Source organism: Mauremys mutica, chromosome 9 (genome assembly GCF_020497125.1).
Source record: "Mauremys mutica isolate MM-2020 ecotype Southern chromosome 9, ASM2049712v1, whole genome shotgun sequence".
In the NCBI taxonomy this organism is placed as follows: Eukaryota; Metazoa; Chordata; order Testudines; family Geoemydidae; genus Mauremys; species Mauremys mutica.
The window spans coordinates 72464956-72481541 of NC_059080.1; the positions used below are offsets into that span (position 1 = coordinate 72464956).

Below are 16586 nucleotides of genomic sequence, written 5' to 3' on the forward strand. Positions count from 1 at the left end.
TTTAAAAAATCAAATATTAAAATGACCCAAGAACAATCTTAGCTTCTCTCATGTTCTCAGCGAATGGACTGCCAGAAGACACTGACACTATTTAAAAGCATTTCCAAATATAAATATTTGCTTACCAGCTGTCACGCCAAATGTAATGAAGAGGTAATGTACATTTGAGGCATAGGCACTCAATACCCAGCCTAGGGCATTCAAGATCCCGCCAATTATTGCTGTCTTGCGGCACCCACATGTGTTAATGAATAAACCAATGAAAGGACCTGTCACAGAACATGAAGAAGAATTTGCTAAAAGGTTTGTGTAAAGCCCTTACTGTGAAACTTATTAAAAGCCTTAACTATCATTTTCAAACAAAATATGAAACAGTTTAATTGAAATTGTTAAATGCAATTAAAAGGATTATTTTTTCCTGTTAACCCCTTTAGGCCCTCAAAAATGTCATTCAGTTAACCCCTTGAGGCCCTTGGCTAATAACTCTGCCAATACCTGAATTCAAAGTTCTTTATTTCATCTGCAGTGGCTTATGATAATGCAAATGCTTAGTAGACCACAGAATCCTGCTCCTAAATCCACTTCATGCTGCTGCAACCAAATTAACGAAAAACGGTCAGCAAAGAATTCCCCCTCAGCAGTTTAATTCTCTGCTAGAGGAAAGTCCCCAGTAATGGTGTAGCTGCTTCCCTGACCCAGCTACTCTCCCCAACCGCTGCTTCTCTGGGATGAGGGAACCGTGACTGCCTCCCTCTAACTGCAGTATTCCCCTCCCCCCACACTGTACTCTCAGGTGGAATCAAGATTCTAGCCACTGAATCTACATTCCTCAGGGATTCATTAGGCAAGGTGTGAGTTAAGCAGAAGACCAACTAATTTGTCTGTTGCAATGTGAAAATGTCTGCTTCCATGCTCTAAAGAAGGATTTCCTCAACTCAGGGACCACATTCACATTGGCTTTCTCTCTCACAGAGGTGCGATGATCCAGCTGAAATGAAACCTTTTATCCAGTACAGCTGAGAAACACTGTGCTGTCTCAAAATTTGTGAAAATGAAGGCCAAATCTTACAGTAAAGATCCACCCCTTAGTTTGATTTGTTGCTATTTCACAGCCTCTGGAGAGGCAGATATACTTTTATTTATTTATGTATTTACTGATATATAAAATGTATTCTATTATGACTTAGATGCATGTATAGAATTTAATAACATAATCAGTCCATTCCCCATTAACTAAATTCTTGAGAAAAGATGAGCCTTGTTCCATGCCTTAAAGATCAACAGATGGGCTCTTTTGGACAGCTGGGAAAATTAATTTTAAACTCTTGAGCCCTCCAGAACATCCTTTTAATAGCTCCCTGACACTTAAATCTAGGGCCTGCCAGCTACAACACCCCAGTATACTTCCACTGCCAATGCAGCACATTTGAATAGCTATATGCCTACTCACATGGATTTGCCCATGGTAAGTCACAGAGCATAATTTAGCAACCAAACATATCAAGCTGATTCTGGACATTCTTTGAAGGATACATCCCTCAGCACTTGTGATTGATGTAATCCATTTCCCAGATGTTTCACTCTAAACTATCCTTGATCCTCACATCAACTTTCAGAAATGTCAAGCATCATGACACCCAACAAACTTAGTGAGGAGGCAGATGACAGTAGTCTATGAACCACTGTCAAATACCATGGTAAAGGAACGCCACCATGTACAGTGAAAACAACATCCACAGTATAAGTCTTTTGTCACGTTCAAGGGCATGCATATTTGTAGAATGTCCTCTGCTATGTATTTAGTAGGCATGAAGTAAGATTTGTATCTTGTGCAGTGGTTGATATTACTGCACATAAACATCCTGTTCCTTTGCTTAAGAGATGTACGTTTTGTTTTTTTAATGTGATTCCTGCATTTGATTTAACAAAATTGTGCCTTTATTCTACCTAGGTACCTGAGTACCTAACAAAATTATAAGATTCAGCAGGATGTCAGAGTCTTTTAAATTGCTACTGTGTCTTCTAATATTGATCCTAAACTGTTGATGTTAGTGATTCAGACTCAGTGGATGGCCCTGCACTGCTTGTTATGGATGTGATTACATAGAACTTTCTGTTTAATCTATCTTGGCACTTTGTCCTGTTGATCCCATTTGATGCTGTTATTTAACCACCCTTATAAATGTGTCACTGAGCCTGTGACAGGTACTACAGGATAATCTATTTACACTCAGGTGAAGGGGGAACAACTAAATGTGGTCTGTGTAACAGCCAAAATATGGCACCTTATATCCCTGGGAGTGCAGATCTGGAAAGCGCTCTCTCAGGCGCTCATACATGCAACAGACAAATACACCTGGCAGGTAGAGAAGGATTGGAATTGCTTCTGCAACCCTGTTAATCTAGATTAGTTTAGTCACTGTACAGAATCTCTGAAAGTCAACATCTATCTATCTATCCTTTAAATAGCACAGAGAGCAGCATTCCCTGCACTGATTTAAGTATTAGTGATGGTATCAACTTTTGCAGAGGCAGGTGGTGCATCCCACCACTCAGCTGAAAATAAGAGGCCTGTCTGTAAAACTCTGACAAAGAAATATGTAAATAAACCCAGAGGATAAGTGGTTGAATGCTGCTCTGAGAGTGTTAGTGATTTTAATGACATTTTAACTATTATAAGCCTTTGCGACTTTGGAACTTAATTTTATCCCAAATTATCTTCATTGTTAATTATTAATGATTAACATATTTCAACTAAAAGATATTTTAGTTACTTGTTTGCCTTTCATTCTTGAAGACCAAAAATAAACTACAGTTTCTGAGTATTAGGAAGATACAGGGAAATGTCGACTGTCCTAGCGTGATTCAAGATTTACCTTGCTCTCTGGGGGGTTTGGTCAAATCCTGCCCTGACTAGGACTCCTTGGCACCCCACTGAAGTAACTGAGATTGCACAGAGTTTAATCATGTAGGATGTGTACACCTAACTCCAACAATATTGACAGACATTTCACCTTACATCGAGCAGAGAATATACCAATTTTTTCTGGATTGAACTAAGACTTAATGGGACCCGGCTACACTAATATTTTGGGGTCTTTTAGGGACTCTTCCATCTTCCTCCAAGCCTCCCCTCTTCCAGGCAGGCTGTTCACACCTCAGACAGACTCTAAATATGATTCTACACTGCCTTGCACCTTGTGCTATCTTTTACACTTGTGTAAAGTGGGTATTAGACTTTGCATATGTGTAAATGACAGCACAAAGCATCAGATAGTGAAGAATCAGTCCCTAATTCTGTTCCTTCCAGCCTTATCTCTCGACCTCCCAAGTTGACTCTAAGATAGACTCCAAGCTTTTTGGAAGGACTATTATTTTTCTCCCACTCCTGATCCTTCTGCCAACTGATTCAGCACCCACTGATTCAGAACCCACCGGGCAATTAGCTGGCACCACTCAGATATACGTTACATGACTGCCTACTGCTCTTCCTCCTCGCCTCACTGTTGTTTCCCCCCAGCTTCACTGCTGCTCTCTGCCTCCCTCTGACTACATGGCTCACATGCCAGGGTATGTCTACACTGCAAAGAAAAGCCTGTGGTGCCAAGTCATAGGCCTGGTCTACACTACGCGTTTAAACCGAATTTAGCAGCGTTAAACCGATTTAACCCTGCACCCGTCCACACAATGAGGCCCTTTATATCGATATAAAGGGCTCTTTAAACCGATTTCTGTACTCCTCCCCGACGAGAGGAGTAGCGCTGAAATCGGTATTGCCATGTTGGATTAGGGTTAGTGTGGCCGCAAATCGATGGTATTGGCCTCCGGGTGGTATCCCACAGTGCACCATTGTGACTGCTCTGGAAAGCAATCTGAACTCGGATGCACTGGCCAGATAGACAGGAAAAGCCCTGCGAACTTTTGAATTTCATTTCCTGTTTGCCCAGCGTGGAGCTCTGATCAGCACGGGTGGCAATGCAGTCCCAAATCCAAAAAGGGCTCCAGCATGGACTGTACAGGAGATACTGGATCTGATCGCTGTATGGGGAGACAAATCTGTTCTATCAGAGCTCTGTTACAGAATACGAAATGACAAAGCATTTGAAAAAATCTCACAGCAGGGACTCAGCACAGTGCTGCGTGACAAGCGTAACGGAAAGCCAAAGAATCAAATGGACGCTCATGGAGGGAGGGAGGGGGTACTGAGGACTCCAGCTATCCCACAGTCCCCGCAGTCTCCGAAAAGCATTTGCATTCTTGGCTGAGCTCCAAATGCCTGAAGGGTCAAAAACATTTTCCCGAGTGTTTCAGGGTGTATGTCGTCAATTTACACCCTTCCCCCACCCCGAAAGAAAAGGGAAAAAAATCATTTCTCACCTTTTTTCAATGTCACCCTATGTCTACTGCATGCTGCTGATAGACAGGGTGCTGCAGCGCTGAACACCAGCATCCCCTTCCCGGTGGCAGATGGTGCAAAATGACTGGTAGCCATCGTCATCATCAGCCTGTGAGTGCTCCTGGCTGGCCTCGGTGAGGTCGGCCGGGGGCACCTGGGAAAAATAGGAATGACTCCCGGTCATTCCTGGCAGATGGTACAAAAGGATTGGTAACCATCCTCATTATAGCAACTAGGGGCTGAGCTCCATCAGCTCCGCCCCTTTCATGTCTAAAGAAAAGATTCTGTACTGCCTGGACTATCATAGCAGCTGGAGGCTGCCTCCCCTTCATTTTATCTCACTAAAAGTCAGTGTTTCTTATTCCTGCATTCTTTATTACTTCATCATACAAATGGGGGGACACTGCCACGGTAGCCCAGGAGGGTTGGGGGAGGAGGGAAGCAACAGGTAGGGTTGTTGCAGGGGCACCTCCTAGAATGGCATGCAGCTCATCATTTCTGCGGGATCTCTGGGGCTCTGACATGGAGCGGCTGTACTCTCTGGTTCTCTAGTACACTTGCCCCATATTCTAGGCAGGACTGACTCTATTTTTAGACAAAACATAAAGAAGGGAATGACCCAGGGAGTCATTCCCATTTTTGTCCATGCACCCCCGGCTGACCTCAGCGAGGCCAGCCAGGAGCACCCATGATAGCAGCAGATGGTACAAAAGGATTGATAACCATCATCGCCAATTTCCAAATGCAAACAGTGCAAAATGACTGATAACCATCATCTCATCGTCAATTTACAATGGCAGACGGTGCAATAGTGATGGTAATCGTCTCTGCTACCTTGCAAAGGCAAATGAATGCTGCTGTGTAGCACTGCAGTACCGCCTCTGTCAGCAGCATCCAGTACACATACGGTGACAGTGACAAAAGGCAAAACAGGCTCCATGGTTGCCATGCTATGGCGTCTGTCAGGGCAATCCAGGTGAAAAGGGGCGCGAAATTATTGTCTGCTGTTGCTTTCACGGAGGAAGGATTGAGTGACGACATTTACCCAGAATCACCCGTGACACTGTTTTTGCCCCATCATGCATTGGGATCTCAACCCAGAATTCCAATGGGCGGGGGAGACTGCGGGAACTACGGGATAGCTACGGGATAGCTACCCACAGTGCAACGCTCCGGAAATTGACACTAGCCACGGTACATGGACACACACTGCCGAATTAATGTGCTTAGTGTGGCCGCGTGCACTCAACTTTATACAATCTGTTTTAAAAAATGGTTTCTGTAAAATCGGAATAATCCCGTAGTGTAGACATACCCTTAGACCCAAGGTCAATTGACTGAGGCTTGCGTGGCTTGGGCTGCAGGGCTAAGAGTAGCAGCGTAGACCTTAGAGCTCGGCCTGGAGCCCAAGTTCCAGAAGGAGGGGCTTGAAGCCTGGACTCCAACCCAAGTGGGAATGTCTACGGGGCTATTTTTAGCCCCACAGCCCAAATCAGTTGCTATGGTAGACAACTGAATTTGGCCTCGTGACTTTAAAACTACAGTCCAAGAACACTATGGCCTACTCAGTTACCATATTTGAATACTGCAAGAAAATACTTGGCATGGGGGGAGATGGTTTATACGTTAAACCTATACAGTTTTGCAATATAATTATATTGGAACATACCTACGATCAATGTAATACCCATGCTAAGGGAGCTAACCCATGCAGTCAATCCTCGACTTTGACTGAATTCTTCAAGCCATTCCATGTTAAGTATTCCAAGGGCCATTTGTGACCCCATGATGAGTATATGTACAAGGAAGGAAGAAAGGACAATCATCCAAGCCCATCCGCCATCAATGTTTGGATTAGGTTTAAGTGTCTTCGTTTTATCTTTTGAATCATCTTCAAAATCATATCCAATATCTTCTTGAGTGGTGCACATTTTCCCCACAGTATTCTGAAACGGACAAAATAAATGCTTTCAGTATGCACAGAAAACAGGTACAGGTTTGTAATAGTTATTTGTTTTTATTTTTTAACAGTTTGGATGAAATAGTTCCTCAACCTATTTTCCAGCATTTGGTGGTGTTTCTGCATACAGGAACAGTCTGGGGACCACAGGGCAGTATTATTCAACCACAACCTTAACTCCACTTCTACAAGTAAATAGGTAAAAGAGCCTCCGGCTAGATCTATGTTGCTAGAGCTAGTAAAAAAATGAAAAAATGTTGCACAAATATTTCTGAATTTGTTTTGCATTTTCAACATTTTGAAATGTCACAAAGTGTCAACCAGCCGTATAGTTCCAACAATGGGGGAGGGGGATTTTACAAACATTTTTTTCAAAGTTTCTTCTTTATTTTTTTTTATTGAAATATTTTGAAAATTTACATTTTTGAAGCTCTAATTTTTTTTTGACCACCTCTATGTACTGCTTTTCCATGAGAAAATCTGTGGGATTATGATGTTCATCTCTCTTAGCCAGTCTCAGGATAGCCCTGCCTACTCCACTCCCCCACACATTCCTGGGTTTCAGGAAGCAGGGATGGTATTGCAGAGGTGAATGGTACCCCTTTCTCCCATGTGGGAGGGATGAGAGCTACACATGGAGGGCCTGAGGCACGATTAAGATCATGATTTTTTAAAAATGAAACAGTTTTATAACAAATTTGGACATAGCCATATTTTCACTATTGCGTTTCAATGCAGATGTGTCCTTCATGTGGTTTTCAGTAAAATAACAGCATTTCAATAAGTTTAAATATAAAATGCATGGAAAACCATACACTCTGTGTGTATATTGCTTGTATCTTTCTGGGTTTTGTACTTATCTATGTGATGTATGTGTGTTGATTATAATTTGCCTTATTTGTCACTTTGGCCCAGATCCACAAATAGATTGTGTCTTTGTGTTCAAAATTATAAAGCTTTTAATAAAAAGGAAATAATAAATAAAAGATAAATTAAAAGATACAATTGGTTCTCTCTGCAGAAAGAATGGTAATCTTGGGATTTCTTATTTTTCGTATTGGTGGGACAAGGGTGAAAGAAGAAAATAATGAAAAAATATTTAGATTCCGTGATCTTCAAGATGTTTTGCTTACATAAATTATAGAGCAGGGGCCTGATCTTACCTTCCTTGCTTAACTCAAGCTCCGATTAAAGTCAGTATGATATACTGTATAATTACATTGTTAGGCTTTCAGTTATGCTGTCGTAAATCCATAGTAACTCCACTGAGATCAGTGAGTTACGCCAAATTTATGTCAGTGTAGATCAGAATCTAGCACAGTGGGAAGGTTTGAGTGCACAAGGTATGGAGGACTTGGTCTCAAATTAAATTGACTTTTGGTTTGTTCTTTAGTCCCCACAAATGAAGAGCACAACCCAGAAATAATACACATAATTTCAAGTGACTCTACAGGCAATTTTTAACTGAACGAGTCAAGATGCAGAACCAACTCTCCATTTATCCTGTGATGTATTCAAATATTACAATACTATGGAGCACCACAGAGGTTTTCATGGAGACTGAGAACTTTAGTGGTACAAGTTACCAGATAAGGTGTGTTTTTTCTCTCTCCACCCTGAAGAAATGGCAACAGGAAGTGGCTTCAGAAACAGACAAAAGAAAATATATTAGAAACAGTGAAATAATTTCTGGTGGTCTTCTATGTATCCCATTTAATATTATAATATGATTCTTGAAACAATAGCTACTTTTAAGAGATTAAATGCATAACTTAAAGTAATGTGTGATATTTTTCAATAAATAAGAGACCTTATTCATCACTAACAAAATCCAATTCCTGCAGAATTCTAATGATAAATTAAATTCATATGTTGCCTTCTAGTACATCTCAATGCCATTGTTACACAAATAACAGTCAACACAGAAACAAAAACAGCAGAGACATAATAATAGGCAAGGCACAAACAAGACAAAACCCACAGAATGGTGACATCGGTAAGGCTATATAGGTATAAAGGAGGACAGAATTTGGCCCACTAGATAAAATTCTGCTCTGATTCACAGTAGTATAAATCAGAGTAATTCCACCAAAATAAGCGAAGTTACTCTGGATTTACACTGCTGTAAATGAAAGGAAAATTGGTCCAAAACACCTCAATTCATTAAAGCAAAGAGTAGTTTGCAACTGTTTCTGAACTTGTACAGTGTCTCATTAATGCCAAAAAATAAGAATCAACAAATAAAATTAATGGGTCATAGGCAAATATGATAGGACAAGCCACTATAATGAAGCAGTGTTCATGGCAACCAAATATTACAGTAGCATTAAGAGCAGGACTGGCCTTAGGCATTTTGCTGCTCAAAGCAAACTTCAATGTGTATACTGCCCTCTTTCCCCCAGGCCATGATATTTTACAAAAATTCATAAATAAAAATCTATAAAGTAAGAGCAGTGAGTTTTGTCATTGTATTTCACCTCCCATTTCTAAAAACAATCGAGAAGCTGGACTAAGTGTAATGTGAATATGCAGTAACCATTTTTAGCAGGGTACACTTGGAAGTCTACTATAACACAGCAAAATGTATGGTACCCACTTAAATCATCTACATGAACAGTTATCAAAACTCAAGGGTAAAGTAGAGTGGTTCTCCATCCAATGGATCTTAGGAGGAGCACTGGAAGAGGGCTTCTCTGTGCTAACTTATAGCAATCTGACAACCTATGAAAAAATGTAGTTGCCCTGGGACTAAAATATTTTCTATAGTGACTGGGAAGAACTGTTGAAACTTTATAGACTTTATGTATTAAATTTTATTTTCAAATTAGTAAGAAGCTTTTGATAAAGAAAAGTGTAATATTGCCAAAAGATTATGTCAATATCAGAGCTCCTTCTGGGTTAAATTCCGTTTTCAAATACAGCAGTAGGTCAGTGACATCACTCAAGATTTTACACTAGGACAGTGGTTCCCAAACTGAGGTTCACAAAATGTTATGGGAGTTCTCAGGGAAAAAATTCCCTAATGACAGACAGAGCTGTCCATAGGGACCCCGGGTGGCACAGGGCCAGCAGCACGGAGCCTTGGGGACTTCCAAGAGCTAAGCAGACAGGGCCGGCTCCAGACCCCAGTGCACCAAGCGTGCGCTTGGGGCGGCGTCCCGCAGGAGGGCGGCAGGCGGCCCCGGTGGACCTCCCGCAGGCATGCCTGCGGAGGGTCCGCTGGGACCGCGGCTCCGGTGGACCTCCCGCAGATGTGCCTGCGGAGGGTCTGCCGGTCCCGCGGCTTCGGTGGAGCATCCGCAGGCATGCCTGCGGGAGGTCCACCAGAGCCGCGGGACCGGCGGACCCTCCGCAGGCACATCTGCAGGAGGTCCACCGGAGCCGCGGGACTGGCGACCGCCAGATCGCCCCCGGCGGCGCGCCGCCATGCTTGGGGCGGCGCAAATCCTAGAGCCGCCCCTGTTAGCAGAGCAAAGCAAGAATATCTATCACACTGAGGAGATTTAGAAATAGAAAGGGAGGTGGATATTTTTTGCTGTTTTTAAAATTAAATAGGCTGCTAGTGTTGTTTTAAAATTATTATGAAGAACAAGTTTAAGTTTGTTTGTTTGCCTGTACTGATCAAGACCTGAATGCTTGAGTAGGCAGAACAATTTGAGCTGGCTTCTTAAATATCTTCATGTTGTTTCACATGTGATACTCCTCAATGACACATAGGAGTCAGAGGCGCCAGTACGGGAGGGCAACGAGGGTCACATGCCACCCCTGTGTTGGCACACCCCCCTTCCTCGCCCCCAGCGGGTCTCTCCCCTTTTTTCCAGCCGCCCCCGTGGGCCTCCCCACTTTTCTGGTGGTGCCCCTGAACATCTTAAAAAGTGGGTGAGATCCCTCTTTCAACCTCTGGCAGTCTTTATAATAATTTAAAAACAGGCTTAATCAAAAGTGATACAAGCTACAAAAGTGAGATCTTGGAAGAGTGATCTTGGAAATATAAAATTTGTTTTTATGACACTATTTATTATACACTATTTATTATTATTCATCATTACAGTATTTTTATTATATTATGAAAGCGGCAACACTATTCCAAGATCTCACTTTTGTAGTTCTACCACTTTTGATTAATCCTGTTTTTAAATTATTATAAAGACTGCCAGGGGTTGAAAGAGGGATCTCACCCACTTTTTAAGATGTGCAGGAGGGAAGCCCATTCTGATGCACCTTAAAAGTTCCACAAAGATTTACAAGAGAGAAATTATCTCCTGTGAATTTCCTAAAGTGCCCAGGAAAGAGGTTCCCTCCTGAAGAACTTCTAATGAGTGAGACAGGGAGTTCTGGTAGTGGGTTATCTAAACACTTCCAGATTATGACATTTACACATGCTATTGCCAACTATTTGCAAGCCAGCAGATCTTCAAAGTTGTCAAAAGCTAAACTTCCTTTTATGTTTTGCCTCTACATAGAAAATTCCATATAAAAACTATATTAAGCAGATTAAGTAATCAATTTTTAAAAAAATACAGATGTCAAGGTTATGGTATTCAGCCCTACCTTAACTCTGATCCCTTTTACATATGCATCATGATATAAGGTTAGTTCCTTGGGAGTTGTAAATTGGTGTTGTCAGTAGAGCTCAGAGTGGTTTACACTAACTGAAGATTTGGCCACTGACTTTAATTATGTTATCATTTACTTCTTGCAGTACATGTGTAGCTTCTTGCAGTACACGGTACCAGTGTGTGTGCCAGTCAGAGCTAATTAGTCACTTACATGAAAAATATACAGAAAGCTGGACTTGCACAATATATACTATACATTAATTATAACAAAACAATAGTGAAAAATTGCTTGCATATGTAAGCTGTCTAAGTTTGTAGCTCAGATACCTTCATAGTTAACTGTCTCACCAGCTGCACTGCAACTCAGGAACACAGGGACATGTCTGTGTTCAGCTGAGGTAACTCCACAGTGAAATGCCTCCTTCACTGAAATTATGTGTAAAAAAGGTTGCGCTGCTAGTTGAAAGACAAACCTAAATAGATTGTCACTAGGGGTACGTCTACACTACGGGACTATTCCGAATTTGCATAAACCGGTTTTGTAAAACAGATTTTATAAAATCGAGTGCGCACGGCCACACTAAACACATTAAATCGGTGGTGTGCGTCCATGGTCCGAGGCTAGCGTCGATTTCTGGAGCGTTTCACTGTGGGTAGCTATCCCGTAGCTATCCCATAGTTCCCGCAGCCTCCCCCGCCCCTTGGCATTTCCGGGTTGAGATCCCAGTGCCTGATGGGGCAAAAATCATTGTCATGGGTGGTTCTGGGTACAGCCTCACCCCTCCCTCCCTGAGCAGCAGACAACCGTTTCGCGCCTTTTTTGCTTGGTGAACTGTGCAGACGCCATAGCACAGCAAGCATGGACCCTGCTCAGCTCAATACCGCAATTGTGAATGTTTTAAACACCTCGCGCACTCTCGTGCAGTCTATGGTGAACCAGGACCTTCAATCCGAGGCGAGGAGGAGGCGGATACGGCAGCGCGGCGATGACAGTGATGAGGACGTAGACACAGAATTCTCTCAAACCGCGGGCCCCTGCGCTTTGGAGATCCTGATGGTAATGGGGCAGATTCTATCCATTGAACGCCGATTTTGGGCCCGGGAAACAAGCACTGACTGGTGGGACCGCATTGTGTTGCAGGTGTGGGACGATTCCCAGTGGCTGCGAAACTTTCGCATGCGTAAGGGCACTTTCATGGAACTTTGTGACTTGCTTGCCCCTGCCCTGAAACGCCATAATACCAAGATGAGAGCAGCCCTCACAGTAGAGAAGCGAGTGGCGATAGCCCTGTGGAAGCTTGCAACGCCAGACAGCTACCAGTCAGTCAGGAATCAATTTGGAGTTGGAAAATCTACTGTGGGGGCTGCTGTGATGCAAGTAGCCAAAGCAATCACTAAGCTGCTGCTACGAAAGGTTGTGACTCTGGGAAACGTGCAGGCCATAGTGGATGGCTTTGCTGCACTGGGATTCCCTAACTGTGGGGGGGCGATAGATGGAACCCATATCCCTATATTGGCACCGCAGCGCCAGGGCACCCAGTACGTAAACCGGAAGGGGTACTTTTCAATGGTGCTGCAAGCACTGGTAGATCACAAGGGACGTTTCACAAACATCCACGTGGGATGGCCAGGGAGGGTTCATGACGCTCGCGTCTTCAGAAGTACTACTCTGTTTAAACAGCTGCAGCAAGGGAATTACTTCCCAGACCAGAAAATAACAGTTGGGGATGTTGAAATGCCTGTCGTTATCCTGGGGGACCCAGCCTACCCCTTGATGCCATGGCTCATGAAGCCATACACAGGCAGCCTGGACAGTGGTCAGGATCTGTTCAATTACAGGCTGAGCAAGTGCAGAATGGTGGTGGAATGTGCATTTGGCCGTTTAAAGGCGCGCTGGCGGACATTACTGACTCGCTCAGACCTCAGTCAAACCAATGTCCCCTATGTTATTACTGCTTGCTGTATTCTCCACAATCTCTGTGAGAGTAAGGGGGAGACCTTTATGGCGGGGTGGGAGGCTGAGGCAAATCACCTAGCCGCTGATTACGCGCAGCCAGACACCAGGGAGATTAGAAGAGCACACCAGTAAGCGGTGCGCATCAGAGAAGCTTTGAAAACGAGCTTCATCAATGGCCAGGGTACAGTGTGACTGCTGTGTTTGTTGATGAACACCCAACCCCCTTGATTGACTCAGTCCCTGTAAGCAACTCCCCCTCCCCCTTCGAGTACAGCTTACTTATGCAAATAAAGTCACTCTCATTTAAAAAGCATGAATTCTTTATTGATTCATTATAAAAAGAGGGAGAGAAGTAAGGGTGTGGTTTGGGAGGAGGATAGGAGGGATGGAGAAGGCCATTAAAAAAAATTCACAGTAACGACATCCTTCTGGTTGGGCTGTCCACGGGGGTGGAGTGGGCGGGGGCACGGAGCCTCCCCCCACGCGTTCTTACACGTCTGGGTGAGGAGGATGTGGAACATGGTGAGGGTTGAGGGTGGTTATACAGGGGCTGCAGCGGCACTCTGTGATCCTGCTGCCGTTCCTGAAGCTCCACAAGACGCCGGAGCATGTCAGTTTGATCACGCAGCAGCCCCAGAGTTGCATCCCGCCACCGCTGATCTTCCTGCCGCCACCGCTGATTTTCCTGCCGGTCTTCCTGCCGCCACCTCTCATCTCGGTTGTCCCTCCTGTCCTCACGTTCATCCCTCCTGTCCTCACGTTCACTGGCCTCTTTCCTGTAATTTGATACCACGTCCTTCCACTCATTCAGATGAGCTCTTTCATTGCGTGTAACTTCCATAATATCCGAGAACATCTCATCTCGCGTCTTCTTTTTCCTCCGCCTTATCTGTGCTAGCCTTTGGAATGGAGGAGGGATGGTTGAAAAATTTGCAGCTGCATGAGGGAGATAAATATTTAGAAAGATACATTTTACAGAACAATGGTTATACTCTTTCACAGTGAACAGCACTATTCACCTAGCACATGTGATTTCCCTACAAGGTCGCATTTTTCATCTTAATAGTGAGTGCTTGCAGCTCTGGAGTTACAGATCTCACAGACACAGGTCCAGGCATCAGAATTCAGCTTGCATGCGGCCATGGTAAGCCACTGTCTTTCGGCTTCTGTAGTGATTTACCCCTCCCCCCCAACGCATGGCTAATACCACGCTAGCTCCCTGCTAATCAACAACCTTCCCACCCCCCCACCCACTGCGTGTCTGGTAGCTTGGGGAAGATCGCCGGTGACCAAACACAGAAAAGATCATCGGCATTTCACTCCTCCCCTCCCCCCGCTTCGCTACGTGCAGGAAAGTTTTTTTTTTTAAGCTGCTGCAATCCACGAACCCAGTAGAAAAATGGCCACCCCCCTTACTTAAATTCCTGATTTTTAACCAGGTTATCCTGAACGATATCACTTTGCTGAGGATAACAGAACAAGATAAAGAGCGGATGCTTCTTGAATGCCAGCAGTCACCGGGACCATACGCTGCTATGCTTTGCCACGCAATGATACCTGATTACTTGCTACATGCATGGCGTGGTAAAGTGTCCTACCATGGTGGGCGGAACAAGGCTGCCTTGCCCAGAAACCTTCTGCAAAGGCTTCTGGAGTACCTACAGGAGCGCTTCATCGAGATGTCCCTGGAGGATTTCCTCTCAATCCCCGGACATGTTAACAAACTTTTCTAAGTAACTATACTGTCTGCGAATGCATCCCAAGTCCTCAGGGCAAATCAATCATTAAAAAAGGCTTGCTTAAAAAACAATGTTTGCTATTTGCAAAGGTACACTCACCAGAGCTCCCTTCCATGGCGTCATTGTCTGGGATAGTGGCTTGTGAGGGCTGGGAGGACGGTAATTCCGTCAGGGTGAGAAAAAGCTCCTGGCTGCTGGGGCTCACGGAGTGCTGTGTGCTCTCTGCTAGGTCTTCCTCCTCTTCTTCATCTTCATCTTCCCCGTCTGCATAATCCTCAGACATGGCAGAGATTACAACCCCCACCTCGGAATCCACGATCAGGGGTGGGGTACTTGTGGCGCAGCCCCCTAAAATTGCATGCAGCTCAGCATAGAAGCGGCATGTTTTTCGACCTGCCCCGGACCTTCCGTTTGCTTCTTTGGTTTTCTGGTAGGCTTGTCTGAGCTCCTTAACTTTCACTCTGCACTGCACTGAGTCCCTGCTGTGGCCTTTATCAGTCATAGCCTTAGAAATTCTTTCAAATACTTTTTCATTTCGTCTTTTGGAACGCAGTTCTGTTAGCACTGAATCCTCTCCCCAGATAGCGATCAGATCCAGTACCTCCCATGCAGTCCATGCTGGGGCTCTTTTACTATTCTCAGGAGACTGCATTGTTAACTGTGCTGATGAGCTGTGCGTGGTCACCTGTGCTGATGAGATCTCCACGCTGGGGAAGCAGGAAATGAATTTCAAAACTTCGCAGGGCTTTTCCTGTCTACCTGGCCAGTGCATCCGAGTTCAGAATGCTGTCCAGAGCGGTCACTGGTGCACTGTGGTGTGGGATTGTTGTGCATGAGAGTGTGGGAAACTGATATGCAAGTTTCTAGGATGAGGCTAGTTCTTATCTGCTGGTAGGCAGTAATAGGATAATAAATTAAAAAGCTGTCTAGGATGATGTTACCCAATGAAGTTACAGTTGCTGCCTGTGTGTATTTTATTAACCAATTAGCAATTGCTTGATTGCTTGCTTTAAGTGTATAAAGATGTATGCTGGAGAGAATTAAAATGACTTTGCTTTCAATCATATTGATGGTCGAGCTCTGTCCACGCACGCCTGCGCTGCAACAAATGGTGACCCCGACGTGATTCGTATCGAATGAAAGTGTCGGTGGCCTGACCCAGGCGGAGAAGCCCAGAGGCGAACGGCCAGGAGCCTGAGCCCAGAGGCGGGGAGTGCTTATCCGACGTGACTCGTATCGAGTGATGATAGTGTCGGGAGCCTGAGCCCAGAGGCGAACGGCCAGGAGCCTGAGCCCAGAGGCGGGCGGCTGGGAGCCACGGCGGGGAGTGCTTGGGAAGCCCCCGGACCCCGACGTGACTCGTATCGAGTGATGATAGTGTCGGGAGCCTGAGCCCAGAGGCGAACGGCCAGGAGCCTGAGCCCAGAGGCGGGCGGCTGGGAGCCGCGGCAGGGAGTGCTTGGGAAGCCCCCGGACCCCGACGTGATTCGTATCGAATGATGATAGTGTCGGGAGCCTGAGCCCAGAGGCGAGTGGCTGGGAGCCTGAGCCCAGAGGCGGGGAGGAGCTGCGGCGGGGAGTGCCGGAGAAGCCCGCGAGCGTCCGAAAAGAGAGACGCACCTGAGCCCTGAGGAGAGCGGCTATAAGCCGCGGAGGAGAGGGGCGGCTATAAGTCACGGAGATAAGCGGCGGCTACAAGCCGCGGAGGAGAAGGGCGGCTATAAGCCGCGGTGGATAAGGGCAGAGCAGCTAACGTGAGTACCGCTGTATCAGCTGAAGAAAAGATAACACAGAAGCCTTTGTTGTACATTATGAACCGACAGGGGAAAAGAATCTCCCCTGCTGCACTATCTTACTTATTAAGAAGAGAGGGGGAGTTGTGGAGGCTCCTCCTGACCGGCCTTCGGGCACAGGATGAGGAGGTGCTCCGCTGGAAGCGAGCCCTGGACGGGAAGATGTTGGAGTGCACGGCGCA

At 45.1% G+C, this 16586-nt stretch overlaps 2 protein-coding genes across 2 annotated transcripts in view; one reads left to right on the forward strand and one right to left on the reverse strand.

The window, feature by feature from the left end:
* The window catches only part of FBXO36 (F-box protein 36), a 101031-nt gene extending 93167 nt beyond the window's left edge, over window positions 1-7864 (forward strand). Inside the window, exons 5-6 of the transcript XR_006582390.1 lie at window positions 6428-6555; window positions 7750-7864. The gene's annotated coding sequence lies outside the window, so the exon portion shown is untranslated. The remainder of the gene's footprint in view (window positions 1-6427; window positions 6556-7749) is intronic.
* Window positions 1-16586, reverse strand: part of SLC16A14 (solute carrier family 16 member 14) — a 42892-nt gene that overhangs the window by 17289 nt on the left and 9017 nt on the right. The window contains exons 2-3 of the mRNA XM_045031308.1: window positions 6066-6342; window positions 126-269 (exon numbers count right to left, since the gene is read on the reverse strand). Of these exons, the coding sequence (XP_044887243.1) occupies window positions 126-269; window positions 6066-6327 (406 nt within the window). The 5' untranslated portion in view covers window positions 6328-6342. The remainder of the gene's footprint in view (window positions 1-125; window positions 270-6065; window positions 6343-16586) is intronic.